Genomic DNA, 25,683 nt, shown 5'->3' on the forward strand with positions numbered 1-25,683 from the left:
GAAATAATAGCTGTTTTTTTTACTTCTATATACGTTTACGCTTAAACTTTATATGGACTGCTAAGCGTTAAAATTTATCTACTCTTCTGAAATTGCTGCGCAAAAAGTTAGTACTCCTAAATTTCAATACGCATTATACTTACATGCAACTGAAATATGTGTCTATGTTTCACCTCTACAAATGGTGTGTGTCCACTATTCACCGCAACTGATTCAGCTATATGTTAAGCGGGAGTCATTGGTGCCGTATGTCGTATCGCTGTAGTCGTATCCCTAACGTAATCAGCTGTTTATCGTTACGACGGTAAACCAAAAACCAATTGGTTGGCTAAGATACGGTTACGACCTTAGCGGCACCAATAATCGATTGCATTGGTTCTCATAAGGTTGGTCGAATCAGCTGTTATAAGGTTACCGATACGCATTTTCTGTTCGAAAATTAATTGTGGAAATTCAAAATTGAATCACTTAAATGCTGAGTGGGTAAGATAACATTTTAAAATATGTAAATAATACAATATACAAGTCGTCTACGAAAATGTTTGAAAAACACTATTGAGCAAATGATTTTAGAAATCGAACAGCGATTGAACAGGTGATCGAGGCTGTTTACTATTGTGAACGTGTTTATCAAACATTCGCCACTTGTATGAAGTCACAATGGAATGTAGCGAAAAAAATGTATGCTAAGTAATTTGACGTAAGTAAAATCCCAACCATTAAGTGGATCAAAAATACTCCACGGTGCGTTCAGAAAATTATCACTCAACGATTGATAAACAATTGTGTTCGCTGGAAGCGCTCATTGTTTACAACAACATAAAAATGCAATTCGATATCTTTAAATAAAATGTTTACGTTCTCTGATTTTTGGTCGCCATAGTAAACAATACAAGTTTTCAAGTGTATGCCGTTATCAAAAATATGATTCGTTTTGGTGATTTGTTTGTCTTGAGATCAATAACATTCTTCAAACAAAAGATTTGTTTATTGAGTTGCTCTAGTTTTTGTTTAATGCCAAATTTGTATGCTTTTAATAGCGGAGATACGAACCTTTGTGCTACGGTGTTATCAAAATCAAATATCTAAGTGGATTGTAGATACTAAAACGGCACCATGTTTGCATGATTTTTAGTTCTTTTTATACTCAGCGTGCTTTGCACACAGAGTATATTAACTTTGAAAAAACCTAAAAAGTGCGATAATTCATTACCAAGGACGGATGAAGCGATGAAACTTGGTAGGTAGGTTGACCCTGTGACGCAAAAGAGAAAATTAGTAAAAGTTTGGACAATGGGCGTGGCACCGCACACTTTTAAAAGAAGGTAATTTAAAAGTTTTCCAAGCTGTAATTTGGCAGTCGTTGAAGATATCATGATGAAATTTGGCAGGAACGTTACTACTATTACTCTATATGTGCTAAATAAAAATTAGCAAAATTGGATGAAGAACACGCCCACTTTTTAAAAAAAAATTTTTTTAAATTCAAATTTTAACAAAAAATTTAATATCTTTACTGTATATAAGTAAATTAAGTCAAAATTCAACTCCAGTAATGATATGATGCAACAAAATACAAAAATAAAAGAAAATTTCAAAATGGGCGTGGCTCCGCCCATTTTCATTTAGTTTGTCTAGAATACTTTTATTGCCATAAGTCGAACAAAAATTTACCAATCCTTCTCAAATTTGGTAGCAGCATAGATTCTATGACGGTAACTGTTCTCTGTGAAAATGGGCGAAATCGGTGGAAGCCACGCCCAGTTTTTATACACAGTCCACCGTCTGTCCTTCCGCTCGGCCATTAACACAATAACTTGAGCAAAATCCGATATATCTTTACTAAACTTAGCCCACGTACTTACCTGAGCTCACTTTTTCTTGGTATAAAAAATGGGCGAAATCTGACCATAACCACGCCCACTTTATCGATATCGAAAATTACGAAAAATGAAAAAAATGCCATAATTCTATACCAAACACGAAAAAAGGGATGAAACATGGTAACTGGATTGGTTTATTGACGCAAAATATAACTTTGGAAAAACCTTTGTAAAATGGGTGTGACACCTACCATATTAAGTAGAAGAAAATGAAAAAGTTCTACAAGGCGAAATCAACAGCCCTTGGAATCTTGGCAGGAATACTGTTAGTGGTATTGCATATATAAATAAATTAGCAGTACCCGACAGATGATTTTCTGGATCACCTGGTCCACATTTTGGTCGATATCGCGAGAACGCCTTCACATATACATCTAAGGGCCACTCGCTTTTAAAACCCTCATTAATACCTTTAATTTGATATCCATATCGTACAAAAACATACCAGAGTCACCCCTGTCCCACCCTAATGGCGATATCTCGAAAAGGCGTCCACCTATAGACCTAATGCCCCCTCCCTCTTAAAATGCTCAGTAACACCTTTCGTTTGATACCCATATCGTACAAACATTCTAGAGTCACCCCTGGCCCACCCTAATGGCGATATCTCGAAAAGGCGTCCACCTATAGACCTAGTGTCCACTCCCTCTTAAAATGCTCAGTAACACCTTTCGTTTGATACCCATATCGTACAAACATTCTAGAGTCACCCCTGGCCCACCCTAATGGCGATATCTCGAAAAGGCGTCCACCTATAGACCTAATGCCCACTCCCTCTTAAAATGCTCAGTAACAGCTTTCGTTTGATACCCATATCGTACAAACATTGTAGAGTCACACCTGGCCCACCCTAATGGCGATATTTCGAAAAGGCGTCCACCTATAGAACTAAGGATTACTCCCTTTTAAAATACTCATTACCACCTTTCATTTGATACCCATATCGTACAAACACATTCTAGAGTCACCCTGGCCCACCCTAATGGCGATATCTCGAAAAGGCGTCCACCTATAGACCTAATGTCCACTCCCTCTTAAAATGCTCATTAACACCTTTCGTTTGATACCCATATCGTACAAACATTCTAGAGTCACCCCTGGCCCACCCTAATGGCGATATCTCGAAAAGGCGTCCACCTATAGACCTAATGTCCACTCCCTCTTAAAATGCTCAGTAACACCTTTCGTTTGATACCCATATCGTACAAACATTCTAGAGTCACCCCTGTCCCACCCTAATGGCGATATCTCGAAAAGGCGTCCACCTATAGACCTAATGCCCACTCCCTCTTAAAATGCTCAGTAACACCTTTCGTTTGATACCCATATCGTACAAACATTCTAGAGTCACACCTGGCCCACCCTAATGGCGATATCTCGAAAAGGCGTCCACCTATAGAACTAAGGATTACTCCCTTTTAAAATACTCATTACCACCTTTCATTTGATACCCATATCGTACAAACACATTCTAGAGTCACCCTGGCCCACCCTAATGGCGATATCTCGAAAAGGCGTCCACCTATAGACCTAATGCCCACTCCCTCTTAAAATGCTCAGTAACACCTTTCGTTTGATACCCATACCGTACAAACATTCTAGAGTCACCCTTGGTCCAGCTTTATGGCGATATCTCGAAAAGGCGTCCACCTATAGAACTAAGGATTACTCCCTTTTAAAATACTCATTACCACCTTTCATTTGATACCCATATCGTACAAACACATTCTAGAGTCACCCTGGCCCACCCTAATGGCGATATCTCGAAAAGGCGTCCACCTATAGACCTAATGCCCACTCCCTCTTAAAATGCTCAGTAACACCTTTCGTTTGATACCCATATCGTACAAACATTCTAGAGTCACCCTTGGTCCACCTTTATGGCGATATCTCGAAAAGGCGTCCACCTATAGAACTAAGGATTACTCCCTTTTCAAATACTCCTTACCACCTTTCATTTGATACCCATATCGTACAAACACATTCTAGAGTCACCCCTGGCCCACCCTAATGGCGATATCTCGAAAAGGCGTCCACCTATAGACCTAATGCCCACTCCCTCTTAAAATGCTCAGTAACACCTTTCGTTTGATACCCATATCGTACAAACATTCTAGAGTCACCCCTGGCCCACCCTAATGGCGATATCTCGAAAGGGCGTCCACCTATAGACCTAATGCCCACTCCCTCTTAAAATGCTCAGTAACACCTTTCGTTTGATGCACATATCGTACAGACACCCCTGGTCCACCTTTATGGCGATATCTCGAAACGGCGTCCACCTATGGAACTAAGGATCACTCCTTTTCAACATACTCATTAACAGCTTTCATTTGATACCCATATCGTACAAACACATTATAGAATCACCCCTGGTCCACCTTAATGGGGACATCTCGAAAAGGCGTCCACCGATAGACCTAAGGCCCACTCCCTCTTAAAATGCTCAGTAACACCTTTCATTTGATACCCATATCGTACAAACAAATTCTAGAGTCAGCCCTGGTCTACCTTTATGGCGATATCCCTAAATGGCGTTCATCCATAGAACTATGGCCTACTCTCTCTTAAAATACTCTTTAATACCTTTCATTTGATACACATGTTATACAACCACATTCCAGGGTTACCCCAGATTGATTTTCCTTATTTTGTCTCCATAGCTCTCAACTGAGTATGTTATGTTCGGTTACACCTGAACTTAGCCTTCCTTACTTGTTTTAAACTGTATTTATATTATTGTATGTATTGCAAATCCAAGCCATTCAAATAGAAATACGTCAGTACCTTCTTACCTAGTACTCGTGAAGTTTGATGTGTAAAAATATGGGTATACCTACGTCTAATAAACTTATATTTTTAAATCAACAAGGGGTTTTCCACATACACACATTGCCTGAATGTTAAGAAAAATATGGAATATCCGGTGAAGAAAAAAAATTCAATTTCGGTCGAAAGTTTCTAGTTTCAATATCAACTCGGTATCTCTTGCAAAGATGCACGGATTGCATACAATTTTTAGCATTTATTCTGTTTCTGTGGCTTGCCAATCCACCGCTTGTAATACCTATATGACATTACTTTATTTTGTCTTGGATTCCAAGCTAGAAAAACTGACGGAACTTTATCGGAACTTCAAAATACAATAAAATAATAAAAAAAAAATTTAAGTTAAACGGTTTAATTGGGCGCGTGAAATTTCTAAAAATGTGAGGCGTAGCATAACCTTATTAAGGTTCACTTTTTTTAATTATTTTATTTTCAAGTTTTTAGTCTTTATTTAATTGCCTATTATTTCATTTAGTGACTCATTATTACAAGGAATCATTCCTGACAATTTGTAACAATCTAAGCTCTCAATACATAATCCTTCCAAAAACCTTACTAGACTCTGCACCACGTATATGCTCGTCCCTCCTCGAACTCCAAAATATTTTGATGTCACTTCTACCGGACTGTATGTAATATTTGTTCTAAATATGAGCCAAATCGGACCACAAATAGGTTTTTTTTTGAATATCTCGATCCTTGCGCCACCTACCCAGCCAGCATTTTTTGAAAATTTTGATCAAAAAATATTAAAATATCATACCCCAAGATGATTAAAAACGTTCAAATTTAAAAGCATTTTCTGTTCGTAAATTAACGTATCGTCGGGAAAAAAATGTACCATAAATGTGATTATTCTTGAATAATCATTTATGATTACTATTTCGAAACGCTTCATATTTGATATGATTGTAAAATTCAGCTTTAATAGTTTTAGAGTAATATTTGACTGCTTTTCACAGTCATATTCTGATCATATTCGTGAATATATTTCAATCGTTTTGGTTGAGATTTTTGAATCATTTTTGAATACCATTATAATGCATTTATTCTTCATATCTCATTAAAAATAGGATACTACATAATAATCTTATTTCATCAGGGGAAGAAAGCATGCGAAAGTGAGCTATTAGAACCACAGCTAACTCGCAAACAAACTTGACCGATATACACCTGCGACTACAACATCCAACATCAGCATTATCGTCTGCATCTTAAAATACGAAAACGATACGGGATGTTGAAGCCGTATCCAGGTATGTCAAGATAGTTTCACTTACCTGGGGTTCAAATAGCTTAAACCCTATGTATTGTCCAATCATTATGTATTTTCTGGAAAGCTGAAGGGGAGAAATGGTTGGGGAAATCTTCGTTCACGAGCAGCATTACATTATTTTTGTCTTGAAGAATATCTTTTGCATAAATAATAAAATTTTTATATATTTTTTCTTAGCTTCATGATAATATGTATATGTGAAAAAAATTAAATTTTTAATGATTAAAAAAATAAATTTTAAAGATTCAGAAAGCTGAATGAAAAATGATTATAAACTTTTGATCACCTAAAGTAAACACATTTGATTCAAATATGATTCCAAAATGTGATTGAAAAACTATATTCAGTTTTTGATCATCCAAGGTAAGCATATTTGATTATTCTTTTTGTTGGTTTTTATGAAATATTAAAATTAAGTCATTAAAGGACTTCAAAAATGATTCCAAAAAGTGATCGCAAAATGCTTTTTAGTTTTTCATCATCAAAAGTATTCATATTTGATTATTTCTTTTGTTCAATTATATGATAACTCATTATTTAGTCAGAAAGAGTAATCAAATTGTATTTATATGTAGGGAAATTCAAAATTGAATCACCTAAATGCTGAGTGGGTAGAGGCGATTTTTTGTATAGGTCTATTTCTATTCTTGTATGTATTACGTGTTCCATATATGAGCCAAATCGGACAACAAATAAAATTTTTTTGAATATCTCGATCCTTGCGCCACCTAGCGGCGATTTTTTTCACAGGCCGCTTTCTATTCATGTATGTATTATGTCTTCCAAATATGAACCAAATCAGACCACAAATGCGACTTTTTGAAATATTTCGATCCATGCGCCACCTATCGGATTTTTTCCTTATTATTGCATTGTCATCGGGTTCTGAACTATATTCCAAGTTTTAAGCTTGTAGCTTATCGGGAAGTTCCTTAAATTTCAATTACAAAATTCGTGCCGACCAGCCAGCCAGCCTGTCAAGTCAAGCTAAATAAAAACGTTTAAAAACAATTTCTACCATGAGAAAGCGAAACCACTGTTCCCCCAAAATTAGTGAGTTTGACATGTTTTTTTAATTTTTTAAATTGTATTTTTTCATACACATATTTAACAATAACAAGTAAGGAAGTCTAAGTTCGGGTGAAACCGAACATTAAATACAAGCTGTACACTTGAAATGCTGTTGTTGTTTGTTTGGTGTGCTTAATATTGTTACAAGGTTGCGTAATAATACATATACATATGGTTTTAATCTGAACTAATTTTTCTTCGAGTTGTGGCTCCCGAAACAGAAAAACGCTTAGTCATAAAAGGGGCGGTGCCACGCCTATTTTTTAAATTTGAAGTCTTTCCTATTTATTGTTATAAATGCACTTGGGAAATGAAATACCATTGTTTTTTGCAAAGATATAGCTCATTTTATTCGTACAAGACCCTTTTAAAAATCTTTTATATAAAAGTGGGCGTGGTCCTTAACCGATTTCATAAATTTTTTGTCAAAGCATTCCTTATAGTAAAGGCCGAATTTTGTTACGATACGTTTAGCGATTTTTGATTTATGATTAATAATATTTATAAAATTGATTTTATTACAAGTGGGTGGTGCCACGCCCATTTTAAAATTTTTTTCAAATTTTTATCAAGAGTTTCAATAGTCCACACGTCAAATTTTAACATTCTAGGTGTATTATTTACTAAATAATCAGGTTTTTTGTGTTTTCCAAAATGTTATATATATAAAAAGTGGGCGTGGTTATCATACGATTTCGCTCATTTTCAATACGAATCTATTCTGGGTCCAGATAAGCTCGTGTGTGAAGATATCTCAATATTTACTCAAGTTATCGTGTTAACGGACAGACGGACGAACGAGCGGACATGGCTCAATAAAATTTTTTTCGATGCTGATGATTTCGATATGTATATGGAAGTCTATATCTATCTCGATACCTTTATACCTGTACAACCAACCGTTATCCAATCAAAGTTATAATACCCTGTGTACAAGTACAGCTGGGTATAAAAACAATGAAAATAACACGGGAAAATTATTTCGGTCTCTGATGGTTCACTTTCTTCACAGAAAGTTGATTTTAGGTATATTTTTATGCACCAACTTTTCAAACTAAAAACAAAATTTTCATTTGTCAGAAGAAATAAAGGAAAAACGGGCCAATGTCAAAAAACCTTATCGAAATACAAACTGGCCCATTTTTTGTTAACGAACTAGGTTGTATTTTTCTTGTATTTCGTTAGTTTTTTGAAATAAAGTTTACACACTTACACCAGTACTGAAAACGTATTAGGAGGGATGGCGACAAAAAATATAAGAGAAAATAGAGGAAAATAAAGTAGTGTCATATAGGTATAACATAAAGTGAACCCCCTTAATAACTTATTGGATCATAGCCTAATACATTATTTTCGGTCCCAGTTTCAGTTTTAAATTTTAAATCTGTTTTTATTTAATTTTTTTCTCTGCAACTTATGTTTGGCTGAGGCTACAGGTTTAGGTCAAGATATTCATTTCTTGTCTATCCCGGATCCCGTCTTCATTTTAGTGCCATTTTTAGAATCTTTTTCTGTATAAATTTCGACTGTGGTTCTAGGTTTGACTTAACGGCCGGACCTTTAATACAGCCTTAAAAAATAAGAGTCCCGATTAAATTTTTATATATGTCTGACTCAAAAATTTAATAATTTTTGTTCTGTGAAGCGGTGGGAGAGAAAAGAATTTCAAACAAAAATGTATTCATATATTTAAGAATTCATGAGCTTAACACCGGCTTATAATAATTGAATTTCAATTATTATGTTTTTCTAAGAGAAACTGAAAAGAAAGAAACATTTACTGGCATATTGCGATGGACCCATTTCGAAAACCGCCAACATAATCATCATCAGGCAATTTTGTAATGTTGTCAAAGGTTTCACCGGGATTCGAACCGTGAATCACATGGTGAAACTGCAGTAGCCTTTAACCACTAGGCCATCCTGCTGGTATTTGTTTTCATGCTTAATTTAGTTTTTCTCATTTCTACACTAACAACACAATTGAGACATTTTGTCTCTATATTAATTTGTGTGCCATGTAGATTTGTTTTTGTAAAGTTCTTCTTCGTTGCGAATGAGAAACTTTGTAAACTCGGGCTCAGTTGTACATATTTATGTATGTTTGTTTAATGGTGTGTTCAGTTTATACTTATATTTAAGAATTCATGAGCTTAACACCTTCTCACAGAAGAATTCATTTTGAAACTTGAATTAAATTAAATGAAATTTTAATATATGTATATGGAAATGTTATATAATTACAGGAGAAAAAAGCACAAGAAAACACTAAAAGAAATATTTTAAACCACCATGAGGATGCAAGGAGGCCTAGAAATAATAACGGCAGACGTCGACCTAGGTACACAAGTCTGCAAGACTTTTGTTTCAAGTAAGTACTTAAGTATATACCTTTCTTCGTTTTAAATAATAGAATAAGTCTGCGTTTACACATCCAACTAATCCGCAATAGTTAATCTATGCGTTCACAAATGTCCCACCGTAGGGAATTAGATTATTAGCTGTAAAATCTTCACGTTTCTCGTGCTTCCATTTCGAGATAGCACCGTAAAGATGTTTCTAAGTTTATGAAAAATATCGCCCTCCATAAAAGTTCTTCCTGATTAACGATTATCTACGAGAAAAATGTATATGGGAAATCTAGGTATTTATTTACCGATTAGGAGTTAATTACGAAAATTAAGATAATCTTGCTATGCATATGTAAACTAGGTCTAAGGCCGGCTTTATTTGGCGGCCGCCGAGGTGTAGTGGTAGCGTGCTCTGCCTACCACACCGAAGGTCCCGCAGAAGAGTTTTTTCAATTAGCAAAAAGTTTTTCTAAACTCATCTCCCTTGCAGTTGCCGTTCGGAGTCGAAATAAAGCTTGTGGGTCCCTTCCCTTATAGGGAAACTTTTTTACAATGCCTTCGAATGTCTTTATCCGAATAGGTGGAGTGGTTCTGTGCTAGCCTCTTTTGCTATGCTAATAGGTAAAACTGTGCCACGAGAGTCATGACTATTAGTAGATAATTGATAGCAACCGTAAGTCGCCTTTGTGCGTGACCAGCATGTAGCCACAAATGATTTAAAGAAATCGTGCCGACGACGGGCATTAGAGTTAGCCCAGAACATCTCCTACAAAAGTGTGACCATTCTAAGTATTTCTCCCTCTCTCCGCAAGGAGCTAATCCCGAAATTTTCTGAACGATCCGCGAGATTTTGAGGCAAAAACCGCGAATCTTTCCGAAATGGCCGAAACGTCGATTTCCTTAAATACATGTAAACGAAACCTTTGCAAATATTTTTTTTTTTTTTAATTTTCGCTTTACAAGCCTTCCAGTGACTCATCCGCAAGTTAATGATGTTGTTCCAAATCGTCAAACATACCATTGACGTCAGCAGTATGTTTCCACATTCATTCATAGCCATTCAATACAGAGGTTTACTCCGATCACTTTGTCGACGCGCCTGACACGCCGCCGCCGCCGATTAAGTGACCGGCGTTAACCTCTAATACCTAAGCGAGTTTTAAGATAAATATAAAATTAAAAATAGGTAGGTAGTTTGTGTGAGGTCTGTATGAAATAGCTATGACAATGAATCACTTATCTCAACAATATATAACGTAAACCTTATGGTGATTTCTTTTCTACACGAAAATGTCGCCTTCATGCCAACTCTTCAAAAAGTTGTGCTCTGTTGTAAAATCAGTGTAGCCTCAATAGTGGACATCATTATCTTTTATGAACAATCTACCCCTAAAAATGGCAAAAAATGCAACATTACTTGCACTCGCTGCCATTGACAGTGCAGAGAACAGCCCTGTCAGTCAGCTGATGAATCACATTGACAAATAAACACAGTATACTAAAATGAATTTTATTTAAATAAATATAATTTGCGAAAGTTTTTGTTTATCTGGCGCGAACAAACATCTGATTACGTGACAGGGTTACAATTTTTGTTCTTTTCAAGTCATTCAGGGTAGCACTGAATAATTTAAGTGGCTACAATTTCACAGGAGAATCTTAAAAATGTTTGCCCCTGAAAGTGGCGACATTTTGGTGTAGAAAAGAAATCGCCATAAGTATTTGATGAAATTTGAAGCTTCTAGCCGTTAAAAAGGGGGCAGAAATGACAGTTTATATGGGGTATATAATATACATTTATACCACCGATCTCTATGAGTTTATCAGACAACAATATGTACTATATACGTAATCATTTGGTGAAATTTGAAGCTTCTAGCTGGTCAATTGGTGTAGAAATTGCGAAAAGTTTCTTATTTGAACAATCGGTTGTTGGGGATATATGCTATATATAAGATCGATCCAGTCCAGCCACGCCCAGTTTTAATACACAGTCGACCGTCTGTCCTTCCGCTCGGCCGTTAACACGATAACTTGAGCAAAAATCGATATATCTTTACTAAACTTAGTTCACGTGCTTATCTGAACTCACTTTATCTTGGTATAAAAATGGCCGAAATCCGACTACGACCACGCCCACTTTTTCGATATCGAAAATTACGAAAAATTAAAAACATGCCATAATTCTATACCAAATATGAAAAAAGGGAAGAAACATGGCAATTGCATTGGTTTATTGACGCAAAACATAACTTTTGAAAAAACTTTGTTTCACACCTGCCATATTAAGTAGAAGAAAATGAAAAAGTTCTGCAGGGCGAAATCAAAAGCACTTGGAATCTTGGCAGGAATAGTATCGTGGTATTATATATAAAAATAAATTAGCTGTACCCGGCAGATGATGTTCTGGGTCACCCTGGTCCACATTTTGTTCGATATCTCGAAAACTCCTTCACATATACAACTAAGGGCCACTCCCTTTTAAAACCCTCGTTAGTACCTTTATATTGATACCCATATCATATAAACACGTTATAGAGTCACCCCTGGTCTACTTTTATGTCGATATCTCGAAAAGGCGACCACCTATAGAACTAAGGCCCACTCCCTTTTAAAATACTTATTAATACCTTTCATTTGATACCCATATCGTACAAGCACATTCTAGAGTCGCTCCTGGCCCACCTTTATGGCGATATATCGAAAAGGCGTCCACCTATAGAACTAAGGCCCACTCCCTATTAAAATACTCATCAGCACCTTTTATTTGATACCCATATCGCACAAACACATTCTAGAGTCACCCCTGGTCCACCTTTATGGCGATATCTCGAAAAGGCGTCCACCTATAGAACTAAGGATCACTCTCTTTTAAAATACTCATTACCACCTTTCATTTGATACCCATATCGTACAAACACATTCTAGAGTCACCCCTGGTCCACCTTTATGGCGATATCGCGAAAAGGCGTCCACCTATAGAACTAAGGCCCACTACCACTTAAAATATTTATTAACATCTTTCATTTGATGCCCATATCGTACAAACACATTCTAGAGTCACTCCTGGTCCACCTTTATGTCGATATCTCGAAAAGGCGTCCACCTATAGAACTAAGGCCCACTACCACTTAAAATATTTATTAACATCTTTCATTTGATACCCATATCGTACAAACACATTCTAGAGTCACTCCTGGTCCACCTTTATGTCAATATCGTACAAACACATTCTAGAGTCACCCCTGGTCCACCTTTATGGCGATATCTCGAAAAGGCGTCCACCTATAGAACTAAGGCCCACTACCACTTAAAATATTTATTAAAATCTTTCATTTGATACCCATATCGTACAAACACATTCTAGAGTCACTCCTGGTCCACCTTTATGGCGATATATCGAAAAGGCGTCCACCTATGGAACTAAGGCCCACTACCCTTTAAAATACTCATTAGCACTTTCATTTAATACCCATATCGTACAAACACATTCTATAGTCACCCCTGGTCCACCTTTATGGCGACATCCCGAAATGGCGTCCACCTATAGAACTATGGCCCACTCCCTTTTAAAATACTGTAACGAATTTGCTGCAAATCCTCTTATTTGCCCTTTTGCTAGGTTCGTATCGCTAAACTGTTGAATAAATAACTCCAATATTGAATAATGGAAAAATGGCTTTTATTAAAATACTTCACAATAACACTCAAACTGTGCAACGAATAGCTTAATAACCAAACTGATAGCTTAAATGAACCTGACTTTCAAAATAATACTGCTATTGCTCGCTAGATATCGTCTTAGTCGTGAATCCCAGCGCCTCTACAATTGTCGCCTTTTATACTCTTTGATTTCAACCTTCGCATCTTCTAGGTGCTTCCGGAATCTACTAGTCCAGCAGCTCTCAAACTTCTCAGCTGTAACTACAATTGCACAATTTTATACATCTTCTAGGCGCTTCCAGAATCTACTAGTCCAGTAGCTCTCAAACTTCTCAGCCGTAACTACAATTGCACAATTTTATAGTTTTTCTCATTGCATACTTATAGGAGTATCTCAGTTATATGCATGTGTTTGTGCATTGACTCTCCGCTGCTCGTATACGTACATGGTACATATGTGTAGATGCAATTATTGTTTCGTTTATGTAAATACATAATGATTGATCTATGGGTGTGAATTCACGTCACTGCTTAGCATCGGCTTAGAGATGGCAGCACTCCTTAGTTTTGCTAATATTCGTAACAATACTCTTTAATATCTTCGATTTGATACACATGTCATACAAACACATTCCAAGGTTACCCTAGGTTCATTTTCCTACATTGCGATTTTCCCTTATTTTGTCTCCAAAGCTCTCAGATGAGTATGTAATGTTCGGTTACACCCGAACTTAGCCTTCCTTACTTGTTCAGACAACAATATGTGCAATATACGAAAGTATATGGTGAAGTTTGAAGCTTAAATCTGATAAATTGAGGAAGATATGATAAAAATCCTCTTTTCTGAAAAATCGATTGTATGGGGGATATATGCTATAGTGGTGCGATCGGGCCGGTTCCGACAAATGTCTAATCGGACACCCAAATATACCCGCTCACAAAATTTTATCAAGATACCTTAAAAATTGAGGGATTAATTTGTATACTTATTGATGGGCCTATCTATTTTCCTTTAATGGCTTATAATTTTGAGATTCGTGACGAAGTTAATATATAATTTCATTTTCAAGAAAGGTATACAAAGATGTCAAAACTCGAACTTACTGAATCTAGGCCATAGATGGGAAAATTGAAGCGTAAGGGTGCATTGGTAAACGGAAGAGTAAAGAATTCAATTAAAACAAGTAAAGGTGTCTAAGTTCGGGTGTAACCAAATATTATATACTCAGCGTGAGCTTCAATTGTACATTGCATTTCAGATAAATTATTTTTCTACATAACACACATTTCCTCTTACAATAAAACTTGATAAGTCAAATTTCATTGATTAAAAACTATTTTTTGCTAAGTTATAGCTTATTATTCTAACCTTTTAAATTTATTTTATATCTAAGTTGCCGTGGTCTTTAACCGATCCCGTCCATTTTTACCAGAAATATTGTCTCCTATAAGGAAAATATGTGTATACAATTTCATTACGATATGTTAATTTTTCTTCGAGTTATGGCTCCCGAAACATCGAAAATTGCTTAGTCATAAAAGAGGCGGTGCCACACCCTTTTGTCAAAAATGTTAGTGTTTTCCAATTTAATGTTATAATTCAATTTAAAAAGTAAAATTCTATTGATGCAAAGCGCTTTTTGCTAAGATATAGCTTATTATTTTCGTCTACGCCCTTTGAAAAATCTTTTATATAAAAGAGGGTGTGGTCTTTAACCAATCTCGGCCATTTTTCTAGAAATATTTCCTGCTATAGGGAAAATTTGGGTACCCAATTTTATTACGATCCGTTAATATTTCTTCGAGTTATGGCTCCCGAAACATAGAAAATTGCTTTGTCATAAAAGGGGCGATGCCACGCCCATTTTCAAAAATTTGAAGTTTTTCCTATTTACTGTTATAAATCCACTTGGGAAATGAAACACCATTGATATAAAGCGATTTTTTGCAAAGATATAGCTGATTTTATTCGTCCACGACCCTTTTAAAAATCTGACTTATCTTGTTTTGTTGATTTTCCACCCTGTCGGAAAATCGCTCCAATATACATCTTTTAAAAATCGTTTATATAGTAAAGGCAACCTCTCTGCCGATTTTTGTTACGATAGGTTTAACAATTTTTGACATATGATTAATAATATTTGTAAAATTGATTTTATCACAAGTGCCACGCCCATTTTAAAACATTTTTTCAAATTTTTATCAAGAGTCTTAATATTAGTCCACATGTCAAATTTCAACATTCTAGGTGTATTATTTTTGTGTTTTCCAAAATGTTATATATATAAAAAGTGGGCGTATTTATCATCCGATTTCACTAATTTTCAATACCAATCTATTCTGGGTCCAGATAAGCTCGTGTACCAAATTGGTTAAATATATCTGAATATTTACTCAAGTTATCGTGTTAACGGACAGACGGACATGGCTCAATCAATTTTTTTTCGATACTGATGATTTTGATATATGGAAGTCTATATCTATCTCGATTCCTTTATACCTGTACAACCAACCATTATGCAATCAAAGTTAATATACTCTGTGTGCAAACAACGCTGAGTATAAAAAAAAATTGGAGCACCCAGCTATTGGAAAGATTTTTTTTAACTTTTAGACTGATATTATAATAAAATTGATACAACCGAGCTCTGTAAATAAAACAGAACGAGTTTGGCTTGCGGCACTGGGTTTCCTCTAAGGTTTTTTGCAAAAAAAATTATTTGTATAAAGCTTGTTGTTAAAATGAATGTGTTTGTGACTTTGTACTTTACCACAACCTGAAATTAAAGATTTTACAACGAATTCGACACATTCGTGAATTGCCGAATTTTTTGTAAGCCAATTAAAACTACACAAATTTGGTACCGTGCTATCGTACTGTTACGAATATTAGCAAAACTAAGGGGTGCTGCTATCTCTAAGCCGATGCTAAGCAGTGACGCGAATTCACATCAATAAAGCAATCATTATGTATCTACATTAACGAAACAATAATTGCGTCTACACATATGTACGATGTTCATATACTAGCAGCGGAGAGTCAATGCACAAACACTTGCATATATCTGAGATACTCCTGAAAGTATGCAATGAGAAAAGCTATAAAATTGTGCAATTGTAGTTACAGCTGAGAAGTTTGAGAGCTAATGGCAACTAGTAGATTCTGGAAGCGCCTAGAAGATGAAACTTTGAAATCAGAGAGTATATAAGGCAGCAAATGTAGAGGCGCTGGAATTCAGTTTGATTTGAGCTATCAATCAGTTTGGTTATTAAGCAAGCTATTCATTGCACAGTTTGAGTGCTATTGTGAAGTACTTTAATAAAGGCCATTTTGCATTATTACATATTGGAGTTATTTATTCAACAGTTTAGTGATCGAACTTAGCAGAAAGTTGCAAATAAGAGGATTTGCAAGTAAAATTGTTTGATCAATTATTATTAGTCGTTCAGGGAAGGTTAAGCGAAATGCGAATGAGGCCAATGTTAACGCTTTTAAATGGCTCATACGCATTTGAGGCCAGTGTAAATGTAGTTTCAGGCGTGGATTTACGGGGGGAAATAGGGGACATTATTAAAAATCCGTTTTAATACCGAGTGAATTATGAGAGCAAATTATAGTAAAAAAAGCAGTGAAATGTGGCAATTTTGTGATCCCATAAATTTTTCGTGAAGTGTATAAAAGAAATTAAATGACTGAATTTTTTTCCTTTTAATTACAATTGACGCCAATTAGACCTAGGCCTTTAGACTTGGTCTAAGAAGGTTGCCTATGTAATTCCTATGTTAATTCTTCTAGTCAGTAGCCGTTAGCAGTTTTGTAAAATTTCTGTTTTTGATGAAAAAATAAAAGAATTATAGAAATATATATCACTCGTCTTATTGTTAACAGATGTAACTCAAAATTTAAGTTTTTTGGGAGAATGCAATTCAAGTTTTGTCATATTATATGGTTGAATTCTCCGGCTAATTTCTAGGCCACTGAATTGGGCTAATTTTATGTCAAACAATATTTTTATAATAGTTTAAAGAATTTGTTAGATTTTTCCTCTGCGTTTTTCATTAAAAATTAATTCACTTTACTATAAAAACATTATGCATCCAAATACAAATTTCAGAATAAATTCATACGGAGTATTTCTGAATATATCGGTGTAGTATAAAAATAATAGTAATAAATCATGTTTATATGGTATTATTACATAAACAGATTTATTTCGGGTTGATTAATCTTACATTTAAAAATAAAAGCATTTCAATTAGCAAAATTTATAAAACAAAGATGCATAGACATCTCTTTCCGCTAGTTTCTTCTCATAGAGTGTAATACGAGACTGAACATATTGCCGTCAGCCAGTTAATAATATTCACCCCTATTAGGGTTGTCAATAGTGAGAAAATTAGTGTCGACGCTCATGAATTGGTATCGGCGTTGTCAACGTCGATAACTATTGATAGGTGTTGACGCTTTTTTGGTATTGGCTAAAACAATCACCCTTATTACGGTTGTCAACGTCAACCTTCACTTCGTATCGCCGTCGACATCACGTCGTATCAACATCAATCACCCTTATTACGGTTGTCAACTTTAACCTTCACTTCGTGTCGTCGTCGACATCACGTCGCATCAACATCAATGTCACGTCAATGCATAATTGGTATTTACTAAGGCAATGTATTGATGTCGACGTGATATCGATAAAAATACGGTCCCTATATTTTTGACAGTTGTTTATTTACAATTTGTATTGAGTTTATTTTGTGTTTAGTGAACAATTTGTGAATCTACTAAATAACTGCTGAAATCTATTAGTACACAATTAAGCATTTCAGGCAAAATACACACAAGGTATTTGTTTACGAACTTTAGTGAATATATTGTAGATGATTGGATTTCTCTTTAGTAAACCATTAACAACTCCCTACCTCCCAGAGCGTGGTGCACTAATGGAAAAATTAATCGAATTCGGTAGGGGTATCAAAATACCCGAATTAACCTCGGTGTTAATAATCTGATGGCGGAAATAAAAAATCCTTGAAATTTTACAAAAACCTTTTAATGAACTACTTGAAAGCTTGCAACTGTTTTTTTGCAAATATTTCCTAACGCAAGTAAAATTTTTATATTCCGCCTTCGGATTATTAAAATCGAGGTCAATACGTATCTTTTGGTACCTCTCCTGAGTTTTTTGGACGTGTTTTAGCAGTCGACCGCTGCCCTAGAACATTACCACAATTCTACTAAACTGTTGTTGGTTATTTTAACTATTTTCTGAAATTGAATATAAAATTAATAAATAAGGAGCATAAAAAGCATAAAAAAAGCTTATTTTTTGAATTTTTAATAGCTGAATTCTGTATTGCCGCGCCTATCGTCACCAAAAACTGTGTCGGCAAATTTTGTGACGCGTCACGTCAACACAACTTCGACATTGTTTTAGCCAATACCAAAAAAACGTCAACAATCGTCAATAGTTATCGACGTTGACAACGCCGATACCAATTCACGAGCGTCGACACTAATTTTCTCACTATTGACAACCGTAATAGGGGTTAATATTGAAGTTGTGTTGACGTGACGCGACACAAAGTTTGTCGACACAGTTTTTGGTGACGACAAGCGCGGCAATACAGAATTCAGCTATTAAAAATTTCAAAAATAAGCTTTTTTATGATTTTTATGCTTCTTATTTATAAATTTTTTATTCCATTTCAGAAAATAGTCAAAATAACCAACAACAGTCAGTTTAGTAGAATTGTGGTAATGTTCTAGGGTAGCAGTCGACTGCTAAAACACGCCCAAAAAATTCAGGAGAGGTACCAAAAGACACGTATTGACCTCGATTTTAATAATCCGAAGTCGGAATATAAAAATTTTACTTGCGTTAAGTAAAATTTGCAAAAATAGTTGCAAGCTTTCAAGTGGTTCATTAAAAGGTTTTTGTGAAATTTCAAGGATTTTTTATTTCCGCCTTCAGATTATTAATACCGAGGTCAATTCGGATATTTTGATACCCCTCCCGAATTCGATTAAATTTTCCATTGGTGCACCACGCTCTGGGAGGTAGGGAGTTGCTAATGGTGTACTAAAGAGAAATCCAATCATCTACAATATATTCACTAAAGTTCGTAAACAAATTCCTTGTGTGTATTTTTCCCTGAATGCTTAATTGTGCACTAATAGATTTCAGCAGTTATTTAGATCCACAAACTGTCCACTAAACAAAAAATTAACTCAATAAAAATTGTAAGTAAAATATAGGGATCGTGTTTTTATCGATATCACGTCGACATCAATACATTGCCTTAGTAAATACCAATTATGCATTGACGTGACATTGATGTTGATACGACGTGATGTCGACGACGATACGAAGTGATGGTTGACGTTGACAACCGTAATAGAAAATTAGAATTTCACATTATATAATATATAGTTTACAATGAAAGGTACATATTTTTTTCTTTTTATTCCAAATTTGGTTCATATATTATGTGTACTAAACTGAATTAATGTATAACATTCAATCTACTCCGGTAAACAAACTTAAACATTCTTTTTTTAAATCCAAGTATACAAATTGCAGATTCGCTTATTAAAAATAAAAAATAAAGAAAAAGGACAAAGAAAATTCAAATAACGATAATTATGGGTACAGTTTTTTTTGGGAAAAATCAAAGACGAGCATTTGTTTGTATTATCTATAGATATCAAATAATACCTTTGTTGCTCCAAAATAAATTATGACGTTTTCGGTGATCACTTTCAGAAATTTTCACTCTGTGTCCCCTCCTCCCCCCACAACCAAGCTCACGATCCACCACTGTGCAGTGTAAAGCTCTTATCGTCCCAAATAAGTATGGAAATGTAATTTTAAAAAGCTTTATAAAACCGTATGTATTTTTTATGAATAAGGCTGTAAATATTTAAATACTTAACTATGTATATCTTATTATTTACAGCGAAAGATATAAACCCGGAAACCTGATCGAAAAGGATCTTGTTAATCAACTCGGCGTACTTACGTTGAACGATGAAATTGAGCCAAAGGTAGTACCCCGACGCCAACGGGAATTCGGGTAAATAAATTTATATGTATATAAGTATTATGTTTGGAAAGAACTTTGCGTCAAAGCCACGAACGATTTAGATTTTAGATTTTTATTTTTTATTTAGATTTTTGCAAATTTTTAATTATAACCATATCTCGGCAAATGTTTCAGAAAATTTCATGGATTTATTTGAAAGGGAACTAAGGAGTGGGTAATTATAAATTACTGCATAGAAAAATTAAATATCTTATTCGAATTTGATGAACTGTATAAATTTGTTGACCTTGTCTGGAATGCCTACCATCAGAGCTTTTACGGTATCGTGCTGCATCTCCCTACTTGAAGCACACCATTTCGGTCGAAAATGTATGGTATCCGTGGACGTCTGTTTTATCGACTTAAGCATATATGTAATACTCCTATAGTGCAAATAGAAAATGCTCGCACTGTGTTTTGAATTCGAAATCAAAACAAGACAGTCTATAAAATTTTTGTGATTGTAGCAGCATAAGTGTGACAAGAAAAAAATTTAAATTTAGGTACATTCGATTATTGAATACAAAAACCTTTAAACAGCAATATATCGGCACTGTGATGTTTGGGAATGTACCCAGCCTTTTGTAGCAATATAGGAGTATTACCCATATGGACTTAAGTTATTGTTGCATTAGAGTACAATAGAGATAGACGAGGCTCTAGGCACAAAAGTTATATAATATCTCTGGTACCCGTTAAGAGCTGTTTTCCACAGTGGCATAAGACACAGTCAGGCAAAAAAATATATGTAAATACTTGTGAAAATTCAGGAAGTGTTTTTCGCAAGCACACTTTTTCATATGTATAAAAGGGGGATCTTCCGTTTGGTTGGAGATGAAAGTTGGAGTAGATGGCACATTTAGTTTGTGTTTTATGCGTATTTTTAAACAGTTTTATTTGGCTTGACTTGACAGGCTGGCTGGTGCCTCTAGGTGGCGCAGGTATCGAGATATTCAAAAAAAATTGTATTTGTGCTCCGATTAGGCTCATATTTGGAACACATATTACATACATGAATAGAAAGCGACATATGAAAAAAACTCGCCGCCACGTGGCGCAAGGATTGAGATATTCAAAAAAATCTTATTTTTGGTCCGATTTGGCTCATATTTGGAACACATAATACATACATGTATAGAAAGTGACCTATGAAAAAAGCGCCGATAGGTGGCGCAAGGATCGAGATATTTAAACAAATCATATTTGTGGTCCGATTTGGCTCATATTTGGAACACATAATACGTACATGAATAGAAAGTAACCTATGAAAAAAAAATTGCCGCCAGGCGGTGCAATAATCGCGATATTAAAAAAATCGTATTTGTGGTCCGAATAGAAACCGACCTATGAAAAAAATCGCCTCGTATTTGTGGTCCGATTTGGCTCATTTGGAAATCCTATTTGACATACAGAAATAGACACCGCTTTAGTAAAAAAATCACGCTAGGTGTCGCAAAAATTGAGATAGTCAATGAAATAAATAAAAAAAAATTTTTAATTAAACGGTTTATTGAGAGCAATACTTACATTAAGTAGTAATAATACTAAAAGATAGGAAATAATTAGGTAGGTCCTAGGTACTAGTCATCACACTCCTCATCAATCTAGGGCGTTGATCAGACAATTAAATAAAAGCGTTGGGCGCGTGAAATTTCTAAAAATGTGAGACGTAGCATAACCTGATTAAGGTTCAGTTGGTCTTATATATGACTATCAATAGAAATTTGACGCGTCCAACGCTTTTATTTAATTGTATGATCATCGCCCTAGATTGATGAGGAGTGTGATGACTAGTACCTAGGACATATTTTATTATTTTCTATCTATTAGTATTATTATTACTTAATGTAAGTATTGTTTTCAATAAAACCGTTTAACTTAAAATTTTTTTTTAAATTTTTTTATTTTAATATCTGGATCCTTGCGGCACCTGGCGGCGATTTTTTTTTTATAGGTCGCTTTCTATTCCTGTATGTATTATGTGTTCCAAATATGAGCCAAATCGGACCACAAATACGATTTTTTATATCTCGATCCTTGCACCACCTGGCGGCGATTTTTTCATAGGTCGATCTCTATTTATGTATGTAAAACGTGTCCAAATATGAGTAAAATCGGACCACAAATACGATTTTTTTAATATCTCGATCCTTGCACCACCTGGCAACAATTTTTTTCATAGGTCGCTTTCTATTTATGTATGTATTATGTGATCCAAATATGAGGAAAATCGGACCACAAATACGATTTTTTTAATATCTCGATCCTTGCACCACCTGGCGGCGATTTTTTTCATAGCTCGCTTTCTATTCATGTATGTATTATGTGTTCCAAATACGATTTTTTGAAATATTTCGATCTATGTGCCATAGTGGCGTAGTGAGATTTCCTGGCGCCCGGGGAAATATATTTGTTTGGCCTCCCTCTCCTCCTATATTACCAAAACAATATAATTTTATATATTCAAAAATTAATAAACCAATGAAGTCGTAAAAACTTTTTTAAATATTTTTACGTTAAGCTCAAACTTTTTTATGAGAACTCCCGAATTCTTAATCGTTGGAGTGTAATCATTTTTGGTGTGAAAGCCATAATAAAGGTGGGAAAGTCATCATACCTCTGCCACCCTCGTTCTGAAATATAGGAAACATTGCCCTCGCTGCTGAAGGACAACAACGGAGGGAGCTTCGTTCCCCGGCGTGTTGAAAGGCATAGAGGAGGAACTTAGTTTTGTCCGACAGCTTCATGGCTCTGCGAATTCAGATTGCAATGAACAAAAGAAATCTATTCTGCAAAATATACATTTATATCCCTTGTCTTTTCAAATTTTTCACATCACAGGACATGATACTGATTTAATGTACATGCGGCCATATTGTTCACGACGTGGACCTTGCATATAACACAACAACTGGACATCCACTTCGATGGCACATTGCTACTGTGGAACGCCAACAACTTTTGGTTGTGACGTTCGAACGCAGTCTCTGCTTCAATACAAATGCATCCGAAATTGTCTACATTGGACAAAGATGCGTAAAAATCCTCATATCGCTGCAACGGAGAAAGTTGCAGGGTTGCCAAATTTTCCACATAGAACTGGCATGGAATATCTTCTTAAGACGTCTGAGCACCGAGGCATTCCAAAAGACGATTGATGTAGTTGCGCCTCTAAGGTAGATAAGAAGACATCTGCATAAGCCCTATGACGAGATCAGTTGTAGTATGATCCAGAGCAACACGAACGCAGAGTCTGTGATTTCCTTCAAGCTCTGGCTCCCGCCTTTTGCAGACATCGCCGAAGAAGAATGCACACTTCCGAAGGAGATGCGCGTTACTCTGCGCCAACTTCGGTCTCTATGTATTGCCCCAGCCTGGTGTATAGCACAAATCATGTATTCGTCTGTAATGTGGCACAAAAATCTGTAATAGCAACTTTTTTTTTGCTAAAACCATATTGAAGCTGCTCGATTCCTTGGACCTCCGTTAGAGGAATTTATTTAAAGTTTCTTGAGTGTTCTAGCCCATTAACCCTATTGTACAACAAAAATAAGAACAATACATGGACGGACGGGAAAAAGACTATGCCGCCTAGTTCTGTCGACGATAAACAGAAAAATGTATATGTCGAGCTTTTAAACTTACTTTGTACTAGTAATAAGATTAATTACAAATATGGCACTGTAAAAGACTATGTCTTATATGTGCATTTTAAATAAATAAATAAATAAATGTGCGCTGCTCTCTGCATGTCGTCAATACAAAATCGTGATGTCCCACTTAACGCCAAAGTGGGGGACAAATGTGTCGGAAAAATTCAACTTCCACAAATTAGTATTCCCCAGTTGGACTAGGTGAATAGTCCAGCTGCGAAGACCTGCAACATCTCTAATGATGGGAGTAAGCTGAATGCTGGAATGAGCAAATTATAACCATGCAAGGTTAAATCGTACAAATTAAAAAAAAAAAAAAACTAAAACCGAACTAAAAAAATTCATATCAATTTTTCAATCTATTTAATTTTTATTTTTTTTATCGGGCATTTGTAAAGTTATATATACTAAAATTTTTGTTTGTATCCTTTGGTTTGGCATTTCCACAAAGTTTTTGAGAGAGATTTAAAATTTTTTTTTTTAAATCAAAAAATCATTACGGCCGCCGAGAAGAGAGAATGGTTTTACCTTCCTATATTTTTATCATAGGCTGAATATATTATCTATAAATAGACTCAAATACAAATAATAATAATATGATTATAATACATTAGTAATACTGAGATAGTCAAGTTTGGAAAAACATCTTCTCCATACGAAATTATAAAAGTAATTCTAACGGAGTTTGAGGTTCATTTTCTTTTCTACTGTGAAGTAATATTTTGCAGACACATATTTCGCTAAAAAGTTCTGTTCCTTCGAAATTTGTATTATAAAATTCGCCCAAATCCTTACAATTTCGTCGTTATTATGCCTGTTTAACAAATTTCCAACTTCTAAGAGAAATCCAAATATAAAATTAAGGTAATTTCGTCGTTAAGTCTTGTACGTATTTTTTGTTGGAGTCGATCGAGAACACTTTTCATGACGCGAAAAATTTCACAATCTGTGGAAACACACATATCTCTAGCCGATTTTGCGGCGTCTCCTTTCACGTTTTACTATATCAATATCCTATTTTTCACAAAGAGACTTTGCTATTTCTATTGCTTCTTCACAGATAGTGTCTCGAATTTAGGATTCACGTTTGACAGTTTTTGTTAAATCATTTTTTAATAACTCCTATCGTAACGTTGAACATCAGAAAAAAGGATATATGCTTTCAATTATTCTACAACCTCTCGCAAGTGTTCTGGATATATGCATGAATTTTTTAGTATAGAAAATTTTTTCCAGAAATCAGTTATAATAAAAATACAAACTATCCAGGAAGTTCTGCTTTGCGGACCATTTGGCGCCCCTCTGTAAGTAGCGCCCGGGGCAAACTGCCCCCCTTGCCACCTTACTACGCCACTGATGAACCATCTATCGGAGTTTTTTTTTCTTATTATTGCATTGTCATCGGGTTCTGAAGTATATTCCAAGTTTTAAGCTTGTAGCTTATCGGGAAGTTGCTTAAATTTTAATTACAAAATTCGTTCACAACGGCCGGCCTGCCAAGTCAAGCTAAATAAAACCGTTAAAATAAAAAAAAAAAATATTAATTTTGTGTTTCTATTAATGAGCTACTTGCGAAAATGCATGCACTCATTTCATCTTAGGCGCTCCTTAAGGTACATCGTGTCGGGTTAACCCTAGGTACCAGTCGTCTGAACAAAATCGTTCGCTGAGCTGTCAAATCGCAAAGTTTAAACCTAAGGTTAAAAATATATTTTTAAATTTTTTTTTGCAGAGAGTTCAAAGTGGTTGAAGAGTTGCCTCACTACTATCCAAGCGAAAGAGTCAAATTTGCACAAACGCAAAAGTTTTCAACGGAATCCTTAGCAAAAGGCGACCCAATAATACAGTTTGTATCGCTATCTTCATAAAAA

The 25,683-nt window shown here is 35.2% G+C and overlaps 1 protein-coding gene across 1 annotated transcript in view; it reads left to right on the forward strand.

Moving 5' to 3' along the window:
- LOC137246120 (uncharacterized) overlaps window positions 1–25,683 on the forward strand; it is a 197,791-nt gene that overhangs the window by 154,944 nt on the left and 17,164 nt on the right. Inside the window, exons 12-14 of the mRNA XM_067777213.1 lie at window positions 9,306–9,430; window positions 20,034–20,150; window positions 25,545–25,658. Of these exons, the coding sequence (XP_067633314.1) occupies window positions 9,306–9,430; window positions 20,034–20,150; window positions 25,545–25,658 (356 nt within the window). The remainder of the gene's footprint in view (window positions 1–9,305; window positions 9,431–20,033; window positions 20,151–25,544; window positions 25,659–25,683) is intronic.

The sequence above is a fragment of the Eurosta solidaginis genome, chromosome 3 (assembly GCF_040869045.1).
Source record: "Eurosta solidaginis isolate ZX-2024a chromosome 3, ASM4086904v1, whole genome shotgun sequence".
Lineage (NCBI taxonomy): Eukaryota > Metazoa > Arthropoda > Insecta > Diptera > Tephritidae > Eurosta > Eurosta solidaginis.